Genomic DNA, 12,918 nt, shown 5'->3' with positions numbered 1-12,918 from the left:
TCCTCTAGGAAGCTCAACAAGCTCCCAAGAGAGAGGCAGGAATTCAAATGAGCTGGTAATACACTAGAGAAGAAAAAGAATAACAGAGAATTTGCATTCCCAAATCTCTCTAAGTGTGGGTAGTAAGGTTTGACCAGGGTGGTGGCCATGTGGAAAAAAGAAAAGATACCTGAGAGGGTTTGGCCTCCAGCCCACACAAACAGCACCTGCAGGGCTCTCACACAGCCATGGCCATCTACCTCCGCCATGGACTGGCCTCGGGCTATTGAAGGACAAGGGTGTGGAGGCTGCCCTGGTCCAGCTCCAAGCCAAGCCTGGCCCATGGCTTTGGCACACACCTGCACTCCTGGCTATATAAATACAGGCCTCCAGCTGGGGCTGTGTCCTCAGGGCTGCTCTCGCCATGGCTCGCTGGCACATCCTGGCCTTGGCCCTGTGCTCCTACCTTGGGGTAGCCTGGGCTGCGACCGTAAGTACAAAGGCTGCGTTTGCACCCAAAGGCTGAAGGTTTTCTCCTTCTGCCATTTGTCTTTGGGACTGTGGGGGAATTGCTGCTGCCTGTCTGCTCCAAAGGGCACCTGCAGGACACCTGCACAGCTCCAGTGGCACCTGGGGGCTTTCCATAAGGGACCAAGGGTGTGGATGGGGAGGGTGGGATGTGAGTGGGTGGCAATGTGGGAAGCCAGAGTTATGAAGGACAGAGCACTGGATTTTCTCTTCTCCATGGTACCATCTGTAGCTGGGGGTGGTGCTCACCGAGGGAGGATTTGTGGAAGGCGAGAGTAAGAAACTGGGACTCTTTGGGAGCTACGTCGACATCTTCAGAGGGATTCCCTTTGCTGCCCCTCCAAAGACTCTGGAAGATCCCCAACCTCATCCTGGCTGGGATGGTAAGATGCAGCTTTTGAATGCCTTTGGTTTGGGGTTTTATTTTTGCTCCCCTCTCTTTAACCTGGTACATATGGGAAACAGAACAGCACATTACTCAGACGGGTCACAAAGGCTGGGGCGGCTTTGCTGCCTCTGCACTGGACTCAGAGAGGAAAGGATGGGTGGACAGACACCTTGCAACCAGAGAATGGAGCTGATGCCCTTGACTGGGACATGCTGTCTTCCCTTTCTCCTCTCAGGAACGTTGGAAGCAAAAACATTCAAAAAGCGCTGTATGCAAATGAAGCTGACACAGACTGATGTCCGCGGGAGTGAGGACTGTCTGTACCTGAACATCTGGATCCCTCAAGGGAGGAGACAGGGTATGGGCTTGGCAGGGACCTGGGCAGGAGATCCCCACCTGCCTTTCCTGGGCAAATTTTTCTGGAGCATCTCTCAGCAGTTATGGTCCATAGTGGGCAGGTGCTGGGCAGTGATTTTCAGGGGGAAAGGTGGCAACTGTGTCAGACAACGTCCCTCACCTTCACCCTGTTGGGAGGCTCAGCCTCTTGTGCAGAGCAAGGCCTTTTTGGCCACGGGCTCTTACAGAGCATCACGTCTGCTCCTGCCCAGGTGGAACGATGCTCAGGGAGGGGGTGAGGGGATGGAGGGGCAGCACCTTCCAGCTCTGTCGGGGCTCACTCTGCTCCTGTTCCGCTCCTCCCAGTCTCTACCAAGCTGCCCGTGATGGTTTTTATCTACGGTGGCGCCTTCCTAGTCGGAGGCAGCCAGGGAGCCAATTTCCTGGACAACTACCTGTACGATGGGGAGGAGATCGCAGTGCGGGGCAACGTCATCGTGGTGACCGTCAACTACCGCCTGGGGCCGCTGGGCTTCCTGAGCACTGGCGATGAAAACCTGCCAGGTACCTCTGCTGCTCGCTCTGTCCTGGATGCCCACTTTGTGATTTTTGCTGTGCCCCTGCTCACTGGTGGATGATCTCTCTGTCCTTCAGGGAACTACGGGCTCAAGGACCAGCACATGGCCATTGCCTGGGTGAAGAGGAACATCAAGGCCTTTGGGGGTGACCCAGACAACATCACCATCTTTGGGGAATCGGCCGGTGCCGTCAGCGTCTCCCTGCAGGTCAGTTGTCCTTGTCAGACCAGAGCAGAGCCCCTTCTCTGTCAATCACTGAGAGTGCCCCTTGGTACTCATCTGCTTTCCTCCCCACCTGCTGTCTCATGAACGTCCTGCCCTGGCCAGGACAGCAATGCTCAGCCTCAGTGCTTTGTAGCAGCTCCTCCTTCTTCAGCTTCATCAGTCCCACCACTGCAGCCATGTGTCCTGGGAAGAAACAGCCTCTACCTTCCATGTCCCCCTCCTCTGCTCCTCTTCTCAGCATCTCACCTTTGAACTTCAAATCCCGAGACTGCTGAACACCTCAAGACCTGGCAGTTTCCCTGGGACAGCTGCACGACCCGCAAGGCCATCTGCCTGGTTTGGCAGGCTGTGGTCTCCTCAGGAGTTTGTACCCAAAACCCTCTTGTCCCCATTTTGCCCCCCAGACGCTGTCTCCAAAGAACAAGGGCCTGTTCAAGAGAGCCATCAGCCAGAGTGGGGTTGGGGTCTGCAGCTGGGCCATCCAGAGGGACCCGCTCTTCTGGGCTAAAAAGGTAACGTGCAAGTCTTGCCTGAAGGACTATAGAAACCAAAAAAGCAATTCCCTAGAGGAGAGCATGGCTAGGAAGGGATTGGGCAGGAGCTGTGCCAGACAAAGCTGTGGAAAGTCACTGCTTTGAGATTAAAACCAAATATAATCTGTCTCTATAACAATTACCCCCAGATTTGGGAGGTAACGCTAGGATGTTTTTCTGTCTCTTCTCCTGCAGCTTGGAGAAAAGGTGGGCTGCTCCACAGACAACACCACCATCTTGGCCAACTGCCTGCGCAGCTCTGATCCCAAAACTTTGACACTGGCCTACCACCTGCAGCTGACCAACCTGCCCAGTAAGTCCCCCAGCCTGTGCTCTGGTCAATCACCCACCCTGGGCTCCCCAAGCTCTTGGCAGGACACTGGGTTGAATGCCAGGAGTGTTGAAACAGAGCTTGTGCCCTTCAGAAAAGGGACAATAATGACAGCTCTTGCAGCCACCTTTCTGCAGGCAGGTGCACATTGCAGCAGATGAATGCTGCCCACCATGCAATGGCAGCAGTGGCAGAGGGATTATCCAAGGGCTCTGCCTTGGCCTCAGAGCAACTGTTTGGGCTTCCTTTTCTGTGAAAGCAGCAAGAGCAATCCCAGAATACAGTTTGTAAATTAAAAAAGAAGTTCACATCCCTGCTATTTCTATTTGAGTCGCTGGGTGGAGTGTAGGATCGCTGCTGCTTTTGCTGCCTGTGGGGACTCCTTTGCCAAGAAGATTCTCCTCCTGGTGCTCCTGGTCACAAACCACAGCGTTTAGCCTGGCTCAGAACAGAGAGTGTCTAAACCACTGCTGTGCAACTGCACAGTCGGGGCTGGCTGTCCTGACAATCAGACAGCATGGCCAGGTGGGATGCAAAGTTCAGCTCTTTCCTATCTTTTTGGGGAAGGGATTTGCAGGAGGAGAGGATTTATGGATGTTACCAGGTGGTGCTTGCCTGGCAGATCTCTTGCTTTTCTCCTTCAGCCATAGCCATGAGGTTTACACTGCATCTGGGTGACATCCTGCACATACTGAAGCCACTGCTCAAGCTGTCATTCACCTCAGCCTGTTTTCTCCCGAGCTATTTGAGTCATGGGCTATGCCAGACCACTCATCTGTGTTTCCTCAGCTCCTAACAGACTCTGCTCTTGTCTCCTGCTGCAGTGCCCCTGGTGCACACCCTCGCCCTCACTCCTGTCGTCGATGGGGATTTCCTCCCAGACATGCCAGAGAAGCTCTTTGCCAACGCTGCCGACATCGACTACCTGGCCGGGGTCAATAACATGGATGGGCACATCTTTGCCGGCGTGGATTTACCCGCCATCAACCGCCCGCTGGTGAAAATCACTGCGTGAGTGACAGATGCCCTTGGAGCCCTCAACAGGAGCCATCTTCTCTCCAGTGTAGCTCCCAAGCCCCAGCGACTCAGGCTTGAGCGGACAGGGCACAGCCTTCATAACAGGATGTCGCTCCAAGCCTGGGTGCCCAGGCCTTGTGTTGCCAAGTCCAGAGCCCTCAAGAGAAAGGACCAGGCAAGACCCCTGCCTGACCTGAAGCTGCTGGTCTGTAATTAATTAATGTCACTTGTCTTTTCAGGGAGCAGGTGTATGATTTGATCAAAGGCCTCACCGTGGACAGGGGCGAGGCTGGAGCCAACGCCACCTACAACATCTACACACAGAGCTGGGGTGACAAACCCAGTCAGGAGGTCATGAAGAAGACAGTGGTGGACCTGGTCACTGACTACATCTTCCTGATTCCCACACAGTGGGCACTGAACCTGCACCTGCAGAATGCCCAGTGAGCAGCTCAGCCCTGGCAGGAACCCAAAGCCGACCTGGGGGGATGAGGAGTGGCTTAAGAGGGCTCTGCTGTCCCCTCACAGCTGCTTATCCAGTCCCTTTTATTTCCCAGGAGTGGCAAGACCTACAGCTACGTGTTCTCCCAGCCGTCCCGCATGCCTGTCTACCCCAGCTGGGTCGGGGCAGACCATGCTGATGACCTGCAGTATGTGTTTGGGAAGCCCTTTGCCACCCCCCTGGGCTACCTGCCCAAGCACAGGACCGTCTCAAAGGCCATGATTGCTTACTGGACCAATTTTGCCAGGAGCGGGTGAGTGATTTGTGCTGTGATACAGCACTTCAAGGTGCTGCTTTCACCCAGTAACTTTTCAGGATCATTCCCAGAAGCTCTCTGTCTTGGTGTTGTGAGCAGGGGTCTATGTCTCACAGTGCTGGAGTTTGCTCTGGGTTCTCCTCATCCATAGCACACTTGGGGAGGGGAGAGGCATTTTCATGACTCGTGATCTCTGCCTCCACTTGATGAGGTTTACTCCTGAATCCTGGTGTTCAGGCAGGATGTAAGTCCCTGTGTGGAGCCAGGGATGATGCCAGTGGGGACTGAGGGAGGAGATTTCAGGTCATCAACTCACTCCTGGCAGGCAGAATTCCTATTGCTTGTGCCAGTGTCAAACGCTGTGTGTGCATGCACCTGAACTGCATCCCCAAGCTGCCCTGATATAAAACTGAACCTCTGTGTCTCCTTTTCCCCCAGTGATCCCAACAAAGGCCATTCGGACGTGCCCGTTTCCTGGCCAGCCTACAGCAACAAGGGCAAGTACTACCTGGATATCAACAACGAGATGAACAAAAACTCTGTGAAGCAGGACCTGAGATCCCGGTTTGTGACCTTCTGGAACTCGGTCTATCGGCAGCTGCCGCAGGTCGCCAACATCTCCCAGTCGGAGTTAATGTTCTGAACACTTAAAAGATAGTTCATTAAAGGCTTGCTTGTAACTGAGTGACTCTGGTTGTCTGTGTGTTTGCCATGACAGGATTTTCTTGCGAACATTAAGGTCAGGCAGGAAAGGACATCCATTCTGTAGGCAGTGTGTGTTCCCTGGCTGTGACTCCCTGATATCCCAGGGAAGCTGCTGTCAGCTGGGGTCCAATCTCTCCCTGCCCAGCTGGCTGTTGGCCCTGAGGCTGTTTTTCCTCTTTGCCCCTGTGAGCCCAGGCAGGACAGCCCCAATCCTGACCTGTCCTCTGGATTTCCCTGTGTTACCATCAAGGTCCCTGCTGCTATCAACCAGATCTTAGAGAGCTAAAGGTGCAACAAGTGAATGGAAACCAGTCCTGACCTGTTGTTGATCTTGCACTGACATTGCTCAGGAACTGATGGGGCAGAATAAACCCATGGGGGATGTGATTCCCCACTGGTTTTAGGGCAGAGGCTGGGCTGAATTGGGCTGAGGAGCTGCAGCTCTGACCAGGGCAGGACAAGGAGCACAACTTTCCACAAACCTTGTTCACCACATGTCGCCATCCACACACAAGTGCTGGACCTGACCTGTCCAGGCTCTGGTACCCTGTGGTGGGAGCAGGTGGGCTCAGCTGTGCTGGAGCTGCCCCACAGGCCATGGCTGATGTGGAGAACCCAGGGCTGGTGGGGGACATTGGGGCCATGCTGTGGCTGCTGGGAGGAGAGCACGGGGTGTCACAGGTGATGGGACCCCTGTGTGTGTGTGTTGAGGTTCTCCATGCAGAGGAGCTGTAGGGTGGGGGGCCCAGCCCTGGGGTGAGCCAGGGTCAGGGAGCCCCTGCAGTGGAACCAGCCTCCTGCCTGCTTCCAGTGGGATGGAGCCAAGGGCAGGGCTTCCAGAAATCAATGCCATGTGTCCCTGTGCAGTCCTGGCTCTGATTTGCTTTGCCAGAAGAACAATCTGGGAGATCTCCCACAAGAAACATCTTTCATGTTCTCACTGTTGGCCTTCAGCAGCACTTTTTAAAGGAAGATTTCCAGATTGAGTTGGTACCTACAGTTCTCTCTTGCTTTGCCCCTGTCCCATGAGTAGCTGTGATAGCTCCAGGAGAGCAAAGGCAGAGGGTGAAGCCTTTAGTGCTCCAACACATTTCATACTGATCAGTCCCAAGTGCTGGAGGGTTTTCTGCCAGCCAGGGCAGAGCTCCTCTGTCAGTGTGCAAATGGATGTAGCTTTGAAGGGATTTTAAAAAAATTTTCTTTCCTCAGTGGTGCCATGAGTGGTTTTATGGTACCAGTGTGTGATTAAGGGACATTGGGCCAAAGTTAAACCAACCCATTGCTCACCTGGCTGAGTCTCTTTTTAGAAGTCTGGAACACAAACTCCATTTTTGCGTGTTCCCATGAAGATTCTCATTACACCATAAAACACACAGGAATCCTTTCCTTCTTTCCATCTCTTATCAACAGATGTTCTACCAGCCCTGTGATGGAACGTGGAAAGGAATTGCACACTGACAGATGAGTTTTCTGTTAGAGATAAATTTCAAAGCTATTGTTTGCATCCTGCCCATTCCCCTCTCTCTCTGACAAACACAACAAGCAGTGGAGATGATAAAGAGCAGCTGGCATGAGCCTGCAGAGGTATGAGGAGGAAGGAGACTTGAAGCCTTCAGATGGGTGTGACAATGAAATGGAAACAGAAATTCTGGCCTATGTGTGAACTTCATGAGCAGTCTGGCTGCTGTTAGATAGAAGCAGCTTTGAGGCTTGCTGTCACTTCGAGTCTTGTACATTCCCCAGTGTGTTACGAGTGCAAGGCTTCTCCTAGGTTGCCAATAATATGTTCTACTGCATACCTTAATATGATTTCAGCCACCTGCGCTTGGGTGAGGCTTCTCAAGAATCCATCAGGTTTAATTTCTCAGGAATTTTGTCGGACTGAGCACTTCCTTTGGTTTGGCCTCCAGCCCACACAAACAGCACCTGCAGGGCTCTCACACAGCCATGGCCATCTACCTCCGCCATGGACTGGCCTCGGGCTATTGAAGGACAAGGGTGTGGAGGCTGCCCTGGTCCAGCTCCAAGCCAAGCCTGGCCCATGGCTTTGGCACACACCTGCACTCCTGGCTATATAAATACAGGCCTCCAGCTGGGGCTGTGTCCTCAGGGCTGCTCTCGCCATGGCTCGCTGGCACATCCTGGCCTTGGCCCTGTGCTCCTACCTTGGGGTAGCCTGGGCTGCGACCGTAAGTACAAAGGCTGCGTTTGCACCCAAAGGCTGAAGGTTTTCTCCTTCTGCCATTTGTCTTTGGGACTGTGGGGGAATTGCTGCTGCCTGTCTGCTCCAAAGGGCACCTGCAGGACACCTGCACAGCTCCAGTGGCACCTGGGGGCTTTCCATAAGGGACCAAGGGTGTGGATGGGGAGGGTGGGATGTGAGTGGGTGGCAATGTGGGAAGCCAGAGTTATGAAGGACAAAGCACTGGATTTTCTCTTCTCCATGGTACCACCTGTAGCTGGGGGTGGTGCTCACCGAGGGAGGATTTGTGGAAGGCGAGAGTAAGAAACTGGGACTCTTTGGGAGCTACGTCGACATCTTCAGAGGGATTCCCTTTGCTGCCCCTCCAAAGAGACTGGAAGATCCCCAACCTCATCCTGGCTGGGATGGTAAGATGCAGCTTTTGAATGCCTTTGGTTTGGGGTTTTATTTTTGCTCCCCTCTCTTTAACCTGGTACATATGGGAAACAGAACAGCACATTACTCAGACTGGTCACAAAGGCTGGGGTGGCTTTGCTGCCTCTGCACTAGACTCAGAGAGGAAAGGATGGGTGGACAGACACCTTGCAACCAGAGAATGGAGCTGATGCCCTTGACTGGGACATGCTGTCTTCCCTTTCTCCTCTCAGGAACGTTGGAAGCAAAAACATTCAAAAAGCGCTGTATGCAAATGAAGCTGACACAGACTGATGTCCGCGGGAGTGAGGACTGTCTGTACCTGAACATCTGGATCCCTCAAGGGAGGAGACAGGGTATGCGCTTGGCAGGGACCTGGGCAGGAGATCCCCACCTGCCTTTCCTGGGCAAATTTTTCTGGAGCATCTCTCAGCAGTTATGGTCCATAGTGGGCAGGTGCTGGGCAGTGATTTTCAGGGGGAAAGGTGGCAACTGTGTCAGACAACGTCCCTCACCTTCACCCTGTTGGGAGGCTCAGCCTCTTGTGCAGAGCAAGGCCTTTTTGGCCACGGGCTCTTACAGAGCATCACGTCTGCTCCTGCCCAGGTGGAACGATGCTCAGGGAGGGGGTGAGGGGATGGAGGGGCAGCACCTTCCAGCTCTGTCGGGGCTCACTCTGCTCCTATTCCGCTCCTCCCAGTCTCTACCAAGCTGCCCGTGATGGTTTTTATCTACGGTGGCGCCTTCCTAGTCGGAGGCAGCCAGGGAGCCAATTTCCTGGACAACTACCTGTACGATGGGGAGGAGATCGCAGTGCGGGGCAACGTCATCGTGGTGACCGTCAACTACCGCCTGGGGCCGCTGGGCTTCCTGAGCACTGGCGATGAAAACCTGCCAGGTACCTCTGCTGCTCGCTCTGTCCTGGATGCCCACTTTGTGATTTTTGCTGTGCCCCTGCTCACTGGTGGATGATCTCTCTGTCCTTCAGGGAACTACGGGCTCAAGGACCAGCACATGGCCATTGCCTGGGTGAAGAGGAACATCAAGGCCTTTGGGGGTGACCCAGACAACATCACCATCTTTGGGGAATCGGCCGGTGCCGTCAGCGTCTCCCTGCAGGTCAGTTGTCCTTGTCAGACCAGAGCAGAGCCCCTTCTCTGTCAATCACTGAGAGTGCCCCTTGGTACTCATCTGCTTTCCTCCCCACCTGCTGTCTCATGAACGTCCTGCCCTGGCCAGGACAGCAATGCTCAGCCTCAGTGCTTTGTAGCAGCTCCTCCTTCTTCAGCTTCATCAGTCCCACCACTGCAGCCATGTGTCCTGGGAAGAAACAGCCTCTACCTTCCATGTCCCCCTCCTCTGCTCCTCTTCTCAGCATCTTACCTTTGAACTTCAAATCCCGAGACTGCTGAACACCTCAAGACCTGGCAGTTTCCCTGGGACAGCTGCACGACCCGCAAGGCCATCTGCCTGGTTTGGCAGGCTGTGGTCTCCTCAGGAGTTTGTACCCAAAACCCTCTTGTCCCCATTTTGCCCCCCAGACGCTGTCTCCAAAGAACAAGGGCCTGTTCAAGAGAGCCATCAGCCAGAGTGGGGTTGGGGTCTGCAGCTGGGCCATCCAGAGGGACCCGCTCTTCTGGGCTAAAAAGGTAACGTGCAAGTCTTGCCTGAAGGACTATAGAAACCAAAAAAGCAATTCCCTAGAGGAGAGCATGGCTAGGAAGGGATTGGGCAGGAGCTGTGCCAGACAAAGCTGTGGAAAGTCACTGCTTTGAGATTAAAACCAAATATAATCTGTCTCTATAACAATTACCCCCAGATTTGGGAGGTAACGCTAGGATGTTTTTCTGTCTCTTCTCCTGCAGCTTGGAGAAAAGGTGGGCTGCTCCACAGATAACACCACCATCTTGGCCAACTGCCTGCGCAGCTCTGATCCCAAAACTTTGACACTGGCCTACCACCTGCAGCTGACCAACCTGCCCAGTAAGTCCCCCAGCCTGTGCTCTGGTCAATCACCCACCCTGGGCTCCCCAAGCTCTTGGCAGGACACTGGGTTGAATGCCAGGAGTGTTGAAACAGAGCTTGTGCCCTTCAGAAAAGGGACAATAATGACAGCTCTTGCAGCCACCTTTCTGCAGGCAGGTGCACATTGCAGCAGATGAATGCTGCCCACCATGCAATGGCAGCAGTGGCAGAGGGATTATCCAAGGGCTCTGCCTTGGCCTCAGAGCAACTGTTTGGGCTTCCTTTTCTGTGAAAGCAGCAAGAGCAATCCCAGAATACAGTTTGTAAATTAAAAAAAAAAGTTCACATCCCTGCTATTTCTATTTGAGTCGCTGGGTGGAGTGTAGGATCGCTGCTGCTTTTGCTGCCTGTGGGGACTCCTTTGCCAAGAAGATTCTCCTCCTGGTGCTCCTGGTCACAAACCACAGCGTTTAGCCTGGCTCAGAACAGAGAGTGTCTAAACCACTGCTGTGCAACTGCACAGTCGGGGCTGGCTGTCCTGACAATCAGACAGCATGGCCAGGTGGGATGCAAAGTTCAGCTCTTTCCTATCTTTTTGGGGAAGGGATTTGCAGGAGGAGAGGATTTATGGATGTTACCAGGTGGTGCTTGCCTGGCAGATCTCTTGCTTTTCTCCTTCAGCCATAGCCATGAGGTTTACACTGCATCTGGGTGACATCCTGCACATACTGAAGCCACTGCTCAAGCTGTCATTCACCTCAGCCTGTTTTCTCCCGAGCTATTTGAGTCATGGGCTATGCCAGACCACTCATCTGTGTTTCCTCAGCTCCTAACAGACTCTGCTCTTGTCTCCTGCTGCAGTGCCCCTGGTGCACACCCTCGCCCTCACTCCTGTCGTCGATGGGGATTTCCTCCCAGACATGCCAGAGAAGCTCTTTGCCAACGCTGCCGACATCGACTACCTGGCCGGGGTCAATAACATGGATGGGCACATCTTTGCCGGCGTGGATTTACCCGCCATCAACCGCCCGCTGGTGAAAATCACTGCGTGAGTGACAGATGCCCTTGGAGCCCTCAACAGGAGCCATCTTCTCTCCAGTGTAGCTCCCAAGCCCCAGCGACTCAGGCTTGAGCGGACAGGGCACAGCCTTCATAACAGGATGTCGCTCCAAGCCTGGGTGCCCAGGCCTTGTGTTGCCAAGTCCAGAGCCCTCAAGAGAAAGGACCAGGCAAGATCCCTGCCTGACCTGAAGCTGCTGGTCTGTAATTAATTAATGTCACTTGTCTTTTCAGGGAGCAGGTGTATGATTTGATCAAAGGCCTCACCGTGGACAGGGGCGAGGCTGGAGCCAACGCCACCTACAACGTCTACACACAGAGCTGGGGTGACAAACCCAGTCAGGAGGTCATGAAGAAGACAGTGGTGGACCTGGTCACTGACTACATCTTCCTGATTCCCACACAGTGGGCACTGAACCTGCACCTGCAGAATGCCCAGTGAGCAGCTCAGCCCTGGCAGGAACCCAAAGCCGACCTGGGGGGATGAGGAGTGGCTTGAGAGGGCTCTGCTGTCCCCTCACAGCTGCTTATCCAGTCCCTTTTATTTCCCAGGAGTGGCAAGACCTACAGCTACGTGTTCTCTCAGCCGTCCCGCATGCCTGTCTACCCCAGCTGGGTCGGGGCAGACCATGCTGATGACCTGCAGTACGTGTTTGGGAAGCCCTTTGCCACCCCCCTGGGCTACCTGCCCAAGCACAGGACCGTCTCAAAGGCCATGATTGCTTACTGGACCAATTTTGCCAGGAGTGGGTGAGTGATTCCTATTCCACATTTGGGGCTTGATGCAGAATTTCAGGCTGCTGGTTTTGTCCAGTAAGTTTTCAGGATCATTCCCAGAAGCAGGGTGTTCCATGTCTGTAATTCTTATTCCTGAATCCTAATGTTCATACAAAATTTAAGTCCCTATGTGAAGCTGGGATGATGCCAGTGGGGACTGAGGGAGGAGATTGCAGGTCATCAACTCACTCCTGGCAGGCAGAATTCTATTGCTTGTGCCAGGGTCAACTCTCTCTTTTTTCTCACTTAAAGTCTCACTTGAGCAGACAAGGTTCCTGCCAAAAACCTCCAAACTGTGTTTCTGTGTCTCCTTTTGCCCCAGTGATCCCAACAAAGGCCATTCGGACGTGCCCGTTTCCTGGCCAGCCTACAGCGACAAGGGCAAGTACTACCTGGATATCAACAACGAGATGAACAAAAACTCTGTGAAGCAGGACCTGAGATCCCGGTTTGTGACCTTCTGGAACTCGGTCTATCGGCAGCTGCCGCAGGTCGCCAACATCTCCCAGTCGGAGTTAATGTTCTAAAGCTAAGAAAGAAATAGAGTTTAGAGATCATTAAAGGCTTGCTTGTAACTGAGTGACTCTGGTTCTCTGTGTGTTTGCCATAACAGGAGTTTCTCGCTGATGTCAAGGTCAGGCAGGATGGAACATCCTGTGGGCAGTGTGTGCTCCCCTGGCTGTGACAGCCAGTGCTGGACAAGCTGTCCTTGTGGCAAATTTTATTCTCACCCTCACCTTTATCTCCTTCATCTGCCACCTTCTGTGGCATCAAACATTGCTGGGATGAAGACTGAAGTTCTTAGGAAGCAAAAGCTTGTTTTAATGAGAATTTACACCAGATTCCTTGCACGATCAGAGAAGCGGCGTACGGATGCATGTGAGCGTGTGCTCAGTCAGGGCTGTTTTCCTTCGTTGTCCAGGCAGGACGAGGACAAAATAACACACGGAGGAGGTGATTCTGCATCTGTTTATGGTCACAAGCTGGGCTGAGGAGCCGCAGGTCCGAGCAGGACAGGACGAGCTCAGGCCGCCCTCAGGCCTCGCCCTCCCCACACGCCGAGCGCGCCGCTGCCGCCTCGGAACCGCCGTGCGGCGGAACCTTCGCGCCGCGGCCCGCGGG

The 12,918-nt window shown here is 53.8% G+C and overlaps 2 protein-coding genes across 3 annotated transcripts; both read left to right on the top strand.

Annotated features, from left to right (window-relative positions):
- Window positions 1-64: 64 nt before the first annotated feature.
- On the top strand, window positions 65-5,358 carry LOC116454479 (bile salt-activated lipase-like). Of its 2 annotated transcripts, XM_032131138.1 has the most exons (11): window positions 65-469; window positions 740-890; window positions 1,131-1,253; window positions 1,598-1,795; window positions 1,886-2,016; window positions 2,439-2,546; window positions 2,763-2,880; window positions 3,723-3,909; window positions 4,155-4,358; window positions 4,473-4,670; window positions 5,112-5,316. In XM_032131138.1, the coding sequence occupies exons 1-11, from the start codon at window positions 404-406 to the stop codon at window positions 5,314-5,316; spliced, it is 1,689 nt and encodes a 562-aa protein (XP_031987029.1). In that variant the 5' UTR covers window positions 65-403. The 2 variants fall into 2 exon arrangements, with proteins under 2 accessions (XP_031987029.1, XP_031987028.1); XM_032131137.1 differs by having other exon boundaries at window positions 740-1,253; window positions 5,112-5,358.
- Window positions 5,359-7,260: 1,902 nt separating this feature from the next.
- LOC116454496 (bile salt-activated lipase-like) lies at window positions 7,261-12,371 on the top strand. The gene is made up of 11 exons (XM_032131173.1): window positions 7,261-7,567; window positions 7,838-7,988; window positions 8,229-8,351; window positions 8,696-8,893; window positions 8,984-9,114; window positions 9,537-9,644; window positions 9,861-9,978; window positions 10,822-11,008; window positions 11,254-11,457; window positions 11,572-11,769; window positions 12,119-12,371. The coding sequence occupies exons 1-11, from the start codon at window positions 7,502-7,504 to the stop codon at window positions 12,321-12,323; spliced, it is 1,689 nt and encodes a 562-aa protein (XP_031987064.1). The 5' UTR covers window positions 7,261-7,501; the 3' UTR covers window positions 12,324-12,371.
- Window positions 12,372-12,918: the final 547 nt, after the last annotated feature.

Source organism: Corvus moneduloides, chromosome 21, assembly GCF_009650955.1.
Source record: "Corvus moneduloides isolate bCorMon1 chromosome 21, bCorMon1.pri, whole genome shotgun sequence".
Classification (NCBI taxonomy): domain Eukaryota; kingdom Metazoa; phylum Chordata; class Aves; order Passeriformes; family Corvidae; genus Corvus; species Corvus moneduloides.
Note: the sequence above shows the minus strand (reverse complement) of the source record. Positions and strands in the feature narration are given on the sequence as shown.

What these genes read in the sequence shown, in the direction of transcription:
- LOC116454479 (XM_032131137.1), top strand. Translation starts at nt 404, where the DNA reads ATGGCTCGCTGGCACATCCTGGCCTTGGCCCTGTGCTCCTACCTTGGG. An exon ending in CCCTCAAGGGAGGAGACAGG is followed by an intron (nt 1,254 to 1,597) that starts GTATGGGCTTGG and finishes CGCTCCTCCCAG; the next exon opens with TCTCTACCAAGCTGCCCGTG. An exon ending in TGGCGATGAAAACCTGCCAG is followed by an intron (nt 1,796 to 1,885) that starts GTACCTCTGCTG and finishes TCTGTCCTTCAG; the next exon opens with GGAACTACGGGCTCAAGGAC.
- LOC116454496 (XM_032131173.1), top strand. Translation starts at nt 7,502, where the DNA reads ATGGCTCGCTGGCACATCCTGGCCTTGGCCCTGTGCTCCTACCTTGGG. An exon ending in CCGCTGGTGAAAATCACTGC is followed by an intron (nt 11,009 to 11,253) that starts GTGAGTGACAGA and finishes TTGTCTTTTCAG; the next exon opens with GGAGCAGGTGTATGATTTGA. An exon ending in CTGCACCTGCAGAATGCCCA is followed by an intron (nt 11,458 to 11,571) that starts GTGAGCAGCTCA and finishes TTTATTTCCCAG; the next exon opens with GAGTGGCAAGACCTACAGCT.